We start from the raw sequence: 11305 nt of genomic DNA, 5'->3' as shown, positions 1-11305 counted from the left end.
AAGGTTACTGAAAGGGAGATGCAAAGCGAGAATGAAATAATGATAATAATTAGCAACTGCCCACGTCCTCAAATATTTTAATTTCAAACTGTTTTCGTTAATGGGTACTTATAATTCCCAATTAGTTCTAGCTAAAAATTCATGACCATAGTGCTGTAGCACTCGATTACAACATAGTTGTCATAAAACTTGCTCTGTACGTCTAGAACATCTCTAGGTATGCCCTTAGTTAGGTAGTAATTAATGAAATCAATTATTTTTTATTATTCTTTGGGGAAATATAGGTAATTTACAAAAGATTTTATTGATTTTGTATACTTTAATTATTATGGAAAAATAAATGGAAAATAAGTAACACACACTGGATAAATTAAATGATCTTAAAACATTTTCTACTTACTACTTCTACCAATTCATTTCAACTTTTTTAATGTGTATTAAAAATGATAGTGGTCCAAAAATAAAATTTTCTAAATGTTCATAGTTTGTTAAGAAAATAAATTAAAACTGCATGTAACAACTTTTTGTAATCTAAATCAAAATAAACCCTATTCTCAGTATCGATATTTCAAAACTCCAAGAATATCAAGAAAAACGGGATTGATTTGAAAAACTTATTTTGTGTGATTAATATTTAAATCTAGTTGTAATTTTAAAATATTTATAGATATGTTAAGGAGTTTTTATCGTTATTATATTATATACAAAAGTATATATATTAACTTGCTCTGCCAGCCCTCGTTCTTTTTAAGCATTTTCCATTCTTAAATCAAATTGGCTTCTTTTTTAGGTGCTTCTTTGGCATTTTCCGCGCTGTCTCTTTTGGAAAATTAGAAAAGTGTGAAAACAGGACAGGATGATGTGGCCAGGACGAAACAGCAGGGAGAATAGATCTAAGGAAAGCGACACTCAATTTGCGAAATGCAATAAATTGAATGAAAAGTGTGAAAATGAAGAGGAGTCATCAGCATCGGCGACAACACTAACGACCAAACAGAGACGGGAACAGGAGCGAGCGGGATGGATGGAGATAGAGCGAGCGCTAAGAAAGCCAGAAAATGTAAATGAAAATTCAAGAAAATTTAATAATAAAAACATCAGCATAAAGTGAAACGCATAAAATCCAATGAAATGTAAAAGGCGCCCGCTGGACCTTCTTCCTGTTGTGTTCTTGTTCGCCGTCTCTTTCTACGCCCCATCCGCCGTCTCTTTCTGGCGGGGCGGAGGCAGTGGCGTAAGTAGAGGGGGTGGATATAATCCAGAAAAATTCTCTTACTTTGAAGGCCTCAAAGAAGTATAAAATTTGTATCTAAAATAATTTATAAGTACGTTTTTATAGTGAAATATTTTGGAATAATGATATAATGCATGTTAAAGGAATCTTTTATTTTAAATCTCAAAAAATAATAACCTAACTTATTATTACAATATTCTTTGAAAATATCTGTTTTAATGTTATACATATTCCTAAGAAATCATTTTTTGTGGGAAGAAAATGCTTTCAATCTTATAAAATTTAAGCAGTTATTTCATAATACCAAATTTTGTAAGCTGGTTCCTAAGAATTCGCGGTTATTAAAGAATCTATTTTCCTTATGCTTGACTTAAATCGATACAATTGAGAGCTTCTCCAAGTTTAATTAGTTGACTTGCCACTTTTTTTTAAATAACTTGTTAATGCTAAAGTAATATTAAAACATAAGCCTAATTTAAAAATGTTTTAAGGGGTTACAGAATTAATATAAATATATATGTATTTGGGCAAAGAAAAAAAGTAATGGGTTTTATATATAGGTATCCAAGCTAATTTCTTCAAATTTGAATCGAATATTTTTAAAATGATGACATTATTTTAGGTACCCTATAGAGACCCCCTCCCATTGGTAGAATTCCGCCTACGCCTCTGCACGGATGTATGTGGAAAATAGCGTCGGGTAATCACATTTCTCTGGTATAGTATGGCAGTATGGCAGTGTCCTGCAGCCGGCAGGATATGCTCAATTGAACATGTTGATTGCTGACAGCGCGTCCTGACCCACCGAATCCACCACCCACCGCACCACTGCAAATGAGGAGTCAATTGAAAATCAAGTTAGAGCTGGCTTTAATGGAATTAGTTCTACATGGCAACGAGGCATCTGCGAGATGCAAACGCAAACTCGAGCTCAAAAGCGAAAGCACCCAAGGATGTATGCGAACCAGGCATTATAGTATAGCTCCGGAAGTTCCACTTACTTACCTCTGAGTATCTGTGTGAGTGGTTGGGCGGCTGGGTTGGGGGCCGCACCTAGGCAAACATTTAAATGGAGCCCGATTGGAGCGCTGGGGGGAGCGTTGAAAAGCGTGTAAATGAAATTAGAGAGCTGCCACGCCCACAAGGCCAGCCAACGCCCATCACGGGATGGCATTAGTTTTAACCCGCCAACAGCAAACAAGAGATGAGGAGATACGTTACCCTTTGGAAAAATGCGAGTCCTTGGAGATAATCACTTCATCGGGCTTAAATAGGGCAAGCCAAGTTGGATTTTGTTTTTCAAAAAGTAAAGAGGTCATGCTGATATCCCTTTGGATCGTAAAACGCTTAATTACAGAAAACAACATTGAAAGCTTGCATTAATCGTGGCTGAAAACATTGTCCTTGAATGAATGTCCTAAGGACTGCAGCAAAGTTATTTTACATGGATGAAGCATAATTATAATAATAATCTAAGTCCGTCATCTAGTTCTTAAAAAAAAAATTATTACAATGTAATTTAATAAACAGTATTGGGCAGTGCTTATATCCAATAAGATAATAAAACAAGTAACATTCAAAAGCAGTGTTAATCATGGTTTAAAAACATTTTTTTAAGTAATACGATACTTAATGGTTCCGAAGAAAGTTTTATAACAGTGTTATATATGGTATGCTAAAGGAATGTATTTTAATAATAGTTTCAGCTTATCATATATATCGATCATCAAGTTCTTTAAAACATATATATTATAATGTTTTTAAACCAATAAATTATTTTTAACAAAAGTTTTTATGTTGTAGTATAAGAATGGACTCTTTTTGTACATTTTTATAAAAGTATCGAAAATGTCGAAAAAAATGTCTTTAAGTTTCGACTAGTTAAAAAATAAAATTTTTGAAATATGTATTTTGTTGCAGGTTTAAATATTACAAGCAAAAATTGAATAAATGGATTTTTTAAGTGTAGATTTTTTAAGAGTCAGTTTTAAAAAGTTTAGTTGGTATTGTATATTTTTTCAGCCTAGCAATATGTTTCAAGCCATTTGCGGGATTAAAAGTTGGCTAAAAATTACAATGCCTTCTTGAAGCGTTTTGCAAGAGAAAACTAAAGCGATATCGTCGAGGACTCGGCAGAAATGATTGAATGAGTGTCGGCTTGAATGGCTGGGCGAATTGGTGCATGAATCAATGAATGAGTGAATGAGTGAGTGCACGAAGGGCAATGCTTTAGAGTGTAGCCAGCGTTACTTTAGTGGGTGATGGTTCAGGGTGGTGCAGAGTGGTTCAGGGTGGTTCAGGGTGGTGCTAGGTGGTGCTGGGAAACCCTGGGTTTTCCCGTCGCGACAGCTGATGGGCTATTGGACGCTTGTGGTCCCCGGTTCTCGTGTGTGCGATGGTTCGAGCTGGCTGCCTTGTACTCTGTAACTGCCTTTGTAGCTTAATTGAATTTAAGTGCGACGCGCAATATGCAATATTGCAAAACGAATCATCACATCTACACACGCATTCGCATAGCCACTCCTATATCGCCGGCAATTTTCCACAGCTTTTCCTTTAGTTTTCCGACCGTTTTCCCCCAGCCTGAAGTGCATTTGACTTTGTTCCACGATTTGTCGCCGTACTCGAAGCGTTGGCAAACCATCCGCCACTTGCCAAAACGTCAGTGTCACAAAGGGCACCTTTCTCCGCAAACTTTGTTAGCCGGGCCCAAATAGTTTTATTAACTGCCAATGCATTTGCAGTTTCTAACGTTTTAGTGGCATGTAACTTAAAGGCCTAAAAAAATACTATATCTTGTTGTTGCCCTTGTCTAATTTAGAAATATAATTTTTACATGCCTATAAAAAGCAATATTTTTATTTATTATTATATTTATTTGCAATTATTTAAAAAATATTTTTAAAGATATAAAAAACAATGTAGCATGGAAATATTTTTAAATGGTCTTAGAAATGAACTCCCACCGCAATAAAAATAAGAAATAATTTTAAGACCATGAGGAAAAATTAGATACAGTTAAAAAGTAGATAGGTGTATAAGTTTTAAGACTGCAAATTGGGATCATTGGAATGTCCATAAATCAAATAATAACTTTCATTATTATAAATCCACTAATTATTGGTGACCTGTGTATAACACAGAAATCGATGTTAATTTTCCAGCTTAAACACGAGTTCATGGATATTTATATTTCCAAAAAATATATTTTAGTGAATGTTAATTGAATAGTATATTTTTTTAAAGAATACAAATAATAAAAGAATAATTAACTAAAATGAAAGATGGTTTAATTTTACAACCCCAAGATTTCGGGTTTTTCTGTCAAGTATTCTTCATTTAACAATATTCTGTATTTGAAGAGGTTATGGCAAGGTGTATTTAAGATAAATAAACCGGCAACCGATCACTTTAACCGAAGGTCGTAATTTTTAACTTGAAATTCATTCCTTATACAACCAAGGATGCACTTTAATTGCTTTGGGTGCCAAGTGAGTACTCGCTGGACACATGATTTCCAGTTTGAGTGTGGCTGAGTAAATGAATGCACTCATGTGGCACTCACTCGGCCCTGGGAAAGTGTTGTGCTCAACTTAAGGGCATCGTTAAATGTCGCTTTAAAAAGTTTTGTCGCCGTGCCGGGTTTTTGGCCAACCCCCCCCCCCCCCCCCCTAGCCACGCCCAATTTTCCTTATTTTTTTCAACATTTTTCCTCGCCCCCTGCCGCCCTCGTCTTATCCTCCCTTTTCTCACCAACCAGTTACGGCACATAAACAAACAGTGCCAAACAAACAACTCCAATGTACGGTTCCACCTTTCCCCGCTTTCTCCGCCTTTCTCCCCCGCTCTCCCTAGAATGGCAAATAAAAAGCACTGAGCGAAAATCGATGTGCATAAAAGAGTAGCCAACAAGTGAACAAAACAAAACAAAACAAGCCAACGAAAAAAGTTTAAAAAAACCACGGAGGAACAGGAAGAAGGAAACTTGGACCAGTCCACATTAGGGCTGAACACTCCCCTTCCGTAAATAAAAAAGAAAAATGTCACTCGGTTAAAAACAAGGACACTTTGTCCTTAAGAACGACCCTAAAATACCCATTCTAATTTTATTTGTGGTTTTTTATTAATTCTAATAAAATCAGAATCATATTAAAATGCTAGAAACATTTATTATAAACATTAAATGGAATATAAACTGTTTTAGATTATGAAGTAATTATATTTTGAATATTATAATATAGTAGTTGGTAAATATTGTTTTAAAATTTAGCCAGGTTAATTTCGGTGCCATAAAAATATTTATTAAGGTATTCTTTAATAGGGACTATAACTACTGCACTCAAAAAATCCTTTCTTTTACAAAATTTTTAAATGAATATTTTATTCGTTGCTTGATAATTAAACCATATTAAGAGTATATTTGGATAAAATCGAAATTAAGAAAAATGTGATGAAACTCTGTATGAAAAATACGAAAAAATATATGTTCCTTAAAGAGATGGGGATCATAAACTTAAGTTAAGACATAATATTTTAAATAACGTTGTGAATAATTGTTTTTATATAAAAATATTTATATCTGTTTTTTAGTTTTTCCATCTTCTAATTTAGTTTCTAAAAATATTTTTAAAATTATAATATCTTACCTTTTCGATCCCAAATATACCCCTAAAGTACCTGACATTTTGCGGGGTATAAAAATACAGGAGAAGAGAAACAATTTGTAGGGCCGCGTTTTGGCGACCAACGCAAACACTTGGCACTTGGCACTTTTTGATGTTGTTAGTGGCCATGTCTGCTCTCCAGTCTGGTCCTGGGATCTCGATGGGCTGCGGGAACTGGGGAGTTGGGGGAAGCTTGGGGCGTAGAGAACTGGAGGATCCGGGCTGGACTGCCCGTCCGGGGTGACCATTCCTGCAGGTGTCGCCGCGTAGACTTGCAAACTATGCACATGGCGGTAAATACTCCGCTCGCCACGTGGCCAAAACCGCGTTCCATTGCCGTTTCCGCTGGCCAACTCCTCAACTGCTCGTCCTGTTCGTCCTGCTCGTCCTGCCAACAACAACACACGGCCAACAAGGAGCAACTCCTGCCGGCCGCTTAAATTTACTGCCCTCAGGCATTTCATTTGGTGTCGCGGCTAAATGGGGGAGGAGTGTCTGCCATGTGACACAAAAAATGGGGGAAAATGGGCAAAACGGGGCGAAATTGTAGCAACAGCAGCTACAGATAGGTTAGCATTTTTGGCATCGGCACTGGCTGAGAACTTTGGATAGCAACAAATATTTTTCAGCTGCTAGGTTGGGAAATTAAGCTAAGGTTTGTATAAAATAATATTTATGTATAAAACAAGTTTTACCTTACATATATGTTACAATGTTTATTCATTTCATTTTAGCTGTAAATAAAAAATTAATTAACTAAATTATAGTAGTTTCCCATCTTGTAAAGTAACATGAAGATTCATTTCTATAACTTAAGATAGCAAATTATCAGTATTTTTTAATTATAACAATTTTAAATTAATACATAAATGCTAAAAGTATTTATTAAAGAACAATCGATCATATTTTTACAAAAACCCTTTGTAAAAAATTATCGTATCGATCATGTTTAAATGATATTTCATAGGTCTTTTAAAAATATTAATATATTCATTTCTTTTTATTTACAAAAATGCATACTTTGTCTTATATACACATAATAAAAGTAATAAGCCATTTGATTACATTAATTTATAAATATATAATTTTCTTATTTTCATATTATTTTAATAAAAAGTCACTTTACCGCTGAAAAATATTTTTTTCATTTATTTATTTTAATTATCTTAACAACATATTTCATTTTATTCAATTTTTCATATTTACTCATATGCTGGGAATTAAAGGGAAAATATTTTTGTACAAAGTATATTATTACAGAATAACTTTCATAAAGACATTTTATTTATTATTTACAAAATACTATAAAATAGAAAGAAAGTATTGCATTTTCGATGCTTTGGTAAATATGGATATAAATATGTATTTAAAAGAAATATCTTTACATTTTTATATTATCAAAAATGCTACAAAACTGGAAAAAATGTATTTTATTAAATTGGATTTAAGGTTACTTACCAAATACTTTGGAGCATACCCTTACCTTTATTATTTATTTATTATAATTTTTCTTCCATCCAGAATGTGACTAAAAGTAGTTCACCCAAGTATTTTTCAAAAATCTTCGGTTCAACAAACGAGTATTCGATTAATTCGGCTTATGGCATTCATTCGATTTATTTTCCCGACGCGGAGCAGCGACATCGACATCCTGGCATTGCGATTTGCAGTGCTCGCAGCTATCCAATAAGCCGCGGCTAATAATAAATTGAATCAACTTTAATTCGATCCCCCAGCCCCGGGTTCTCCATGTAGTCAGTCACCCGGGGCTGGGGAACCACCCACATCATTTCACGCGGAAATCAAAGACGCTTCCTTATTTTTCTTTAGTTTAAATTGCAGGAAATTACTTTCCAGTGGCAGAGTGCCACTGAAGGAGGTCCTGCCCCCCCCACCAACCATTTTCCTATCATCTTTTTCCCTGATATTAAACTCAAAGGTAAGCCGTGGTGGAAAAACTCCCGGCACCCCCCCGTTTGACCATGCGGATATTGAGAAGAGCAGCGAAATCTTAACTGCTACTTATCGAGTCGCGCTTTCATTTTGGCCCCGTTGCCACGGAAATTCATCAAAATCATATAAACTTGTTCCCTGTTTGCTCGACTGCCCCGCCCCCGTTTTCCACCACCGCCCACTTATTTTCCTCGAAACTCATCTCGGAATCTCCAGACTCGAGACTCGAGTCTCTGGCTCTGGCAGCATTGCGGTCTATCGTGGCCAAAAACTTTCCTTTGGACCATCTGCATGTTTTCTTACACGGTTTTCCACGATAATCGGCTTGTTGTTGTTGCGGTTTGCTGGTGGTGCGGCTGCCAGTGGCACTTGAGCAATATTTGATTTTCCTCTTTGATGCCATTAGTTTTTCTTTCATTCGTTTTTCCATACTCTAAAATAGAGCTTCTGTCCTTCTATTGGTTATATGACATAAGAAATATTTAGATAATAATATATAATTACCCTATTTTGTAGCATTTGTATTGTCCAAAACGAAAAAGTTAATATTCAAGATCAATGTAATTACTTGATAAATTTTTTAAAGTATGTAGTGAGTAGCGGATGAGAAAACTTGTAGTCCTTTTTAAGTAACTTAACTTATGTGGATTGTTCAAATTTATTTTTGTTAAATATTATAATACAATTTTTGGTATAATTTGGTGAAGTCTTAACTCACGTCTATTAAGTAGGCAGAGTAAAATATTCAAGTACATTGTTCTTGAATTGAGAACATTCGTTCTTAAAAACCGTGTAAGTACATTTGTTATCAATGTTCTCAATATTATAACGAAATGGTGAGACGAGAAAAGTAAAATTGAGTATGCTTAACCACTTTTTAATAAGTATACATTACTGGCTGGACAATAGTTTATATGTTTAGATATCCAATGTAAATACCGCCAATTCAACTTGGTTTAAGCAAAAATGTCGTTCTAGTTTTAAGACCTTTTTAACTCAGATGAGAACGTCTGAATTTTCTCGCATTTTCAAAAGTGCTTTTTAGTTAGAAGTGCAATAGGGCCTATTGGGCTTTTCGCTAATAAAAAATAAATACCCTGTTTTGTACACCTCTGTAGTAATTATATTGACCTTAATAAAAATATTTAAAATTCATGATCAAAGTATGTCATGAATTGTGGTTAAAATAACTTGCAGTCTTTTTCTAAGAAATGTAACACTCTGAATTGGATTGGCTGAATTTATATTTACTAAATGTGTAAATATAGAATTTTATGACAAAACTGATTAATGGCGCAATTGAATTTTCAAAAGTGCATTAAAGCCCATTCGCTTTTTCCCCAAAGGTGTCATAAAGCCTATTGAGCTCCTCAACATAAGCCTTGACCACAACCATAACCATGGACCTCCAAAAGAGCTAGTTATTATTTATAAGTACCCCTCTTAAAAAGAAGAAACAAATTTTATTCATTAGGAGGCCTTTCCACGACTAAAAGTTTTCGTTGGGGAATGTCAAAGTCGTAGTGCTCAGTTATCCGAGCGATCGCCACGAGTAAAGTTCAGCTAGACAGCAGTAATACATAGTAAAACATATACATTTTTTTATTTTTGAATACCTTGGGTATCTTACACTTTTCCACGTTTTGGCACGTAATGTTTGGGAAAGAAAAGTGTGTGCAAGCCAGGCGGATGCAACGCCGCCCCCTGAAGGCGTTGCGAGTGTGCTTCCTTCGCAACGGAGACCGTCATTACGCAGGCCTCAACATGGCCATCTCAAGGACCCATAACAAGGACTTTCAGGCCCTGATGGAGCAGGTTACCGAGTCCATGCGACGCCACGTGGTCCTGCGATCGGCCATCAAGAAGATCCTGCATCTGGATGGTACTCCTTTGAAATCGGTGAGCTGCATTGGCGAGGGGGACATACTGATCTGCTGCTGCCAGTACGAGGAGATGATTCGTATTGAGTACACTGTAAACAAGGACTTCCAGAAGCAGAGGGAATTGCAGACCCGCTGCGACGAACGGAGGATCTATGGGGATACCCTGGAGAACGTCAAGCCAACGGATCTGCCCGAGACCATTCGTCAGCAGTTGAAGCACCTGCAACCCCTCATGCAAACCCCAAGGACGGTGATCTTCCGTGGATATAGGAGGTGCAATGGAACCAAGCGCGTCGTGAAGATGGTAAACAAGCAGTACATGGACTACAACTTGGATGATCCTTACTTAGAGGTGGAGGTACTACGCTTGCTGAGGTCGCACCCAAACATCGTGGAAATGATGTACTCTTTGAAGGATGAGAGGCATTTGTACATGGTTATGGAGTACATGGAGTGGGATGTCGACGAGGTGATCCAGGTGTACGGTCCCATGTCGGCGGTGAATGCCAGAAAAGTGATGAAAGACGTGTCTGCCGGTTTAAAACACATGCAGGAAATGGAACTTATCCACCGGGACATCAAGCCAGCCAACATGCTCATGAGATATTCAACCGAAACCGGGGTCGAAGCTGTCAAGATCACAGACTTTGGCATGGCCGTGTTCTACAAGGGCAGCAAGCTGCGCTCCTGTTGTGGAACCCCCGGCTACATGGCTCCCGAGATGATAGCAGAACGTGGTTACGATTACCAGGTGGACGCCTGGTCACTGGGCGCTAGCCTCTTTCACGTGCTTTACGAAAGGTTGCCCTATGCCAATGATTACACGACTCTCGATGAGATTTATGCGGCCATCTTGAGTGGTGGACCCAACTATCCCGAGAAAATGATAAAGGACACCGATCCAGAGGCCAAGGATTTGATTGAGGGTCTGCTCGTGAGGAAACCCAACAACAGGCTCACCATCGATGAGGTGCTCAAGCATCCGTTTGTAGATCAATAGTTTTGTTACCATGATTGTTAAAATTCAAAGTACTCTCAGGTGACTTTGGATTTTCCAAAATTTGAACAGTTAACGTTTAGGCTTTGTTACAATATTTGTTAAAATTCGTAGTAATCTTTTGGTTTGCCAAAAATTATAACAGTTACAAGTTAGGCACACAACCGGGGCCCAAGATATTTGGTGGAGGTTGAAAATTAACATGTGTCAATATATACGTCGGCTTTGACCGTTTATATTATTTATTATTTGTGTTTGCATTTGTGGGATAACACTGGGATATTATGTATACGACACCGTGTACTTGAAATCGGAACAAGATACAAAATGGAGTAATCTATTGTATCTGTTAAGCCTGATCTCCCGACCACATATCATCTTATTCCATCTTGAGCAACTTTTTAAATAAATATTTTTCCGGTTTCTCAAACTTCAATGAACGTAATACATTTGGTTTAGTTAATATATCCCAAATGTAAGAAGGTAACATTTTTATTTAAAAAATCATACATTTTTTAATTTAAACCTATGTATACCATATAAAAATTCTAGTTATTTATTTTTTGTAACACTT

General features: G+C 36.3%; 1 protein-coding gene across 1 annotated transcript; it reads left to right on the top strand.

The window, feature by feature from the left end:
• Nucleotides 1–9615: 9615 nt before the first annotated feature.
• Nucleotides 9616–10734, top strand: LOC108005229 (uncharacterized). Its single transcript, XM_017068420.4, has one exon. It carries the CDS (start codon nt 9616–9618, stop codon nt 10732–10734), a length of 1119 nt encoding a protein of 372 aa, XP_016923909.4.
• The last annotated feature ends 571 nt before the right edge of the window (nt 10735–11305 follow it).

This window comes from Drosophila suzukii, chromosome X (genome assembly GCF_043229965.1).
Source record: "Drosophila suzukii chromosome X, CBGP_Dsuzu_IsoJpt1.0, whole genome shotgun sequence".
NCBI lineage: Eukaryota > Metazoa > Arthropoda > Insecta > Diptera > Drosophilidae > Drosophila > Drosophila suzukii.
The sequence above is the reverse complement of the archived record's forward strand: the minus strand, read 5'-3'. Positions and strand labels throughout refer to the sequence as shown.

Bases quoted from the DNA above. Each gene is read 5' to 3' on its own strand.
- LOC108005229 (XM_017068420.4), top strand. From the start codon at position 9,616: ATGGCCATCTCAAGGACCCATAACAAGGACTTTCAGGCCCTGATGGAG.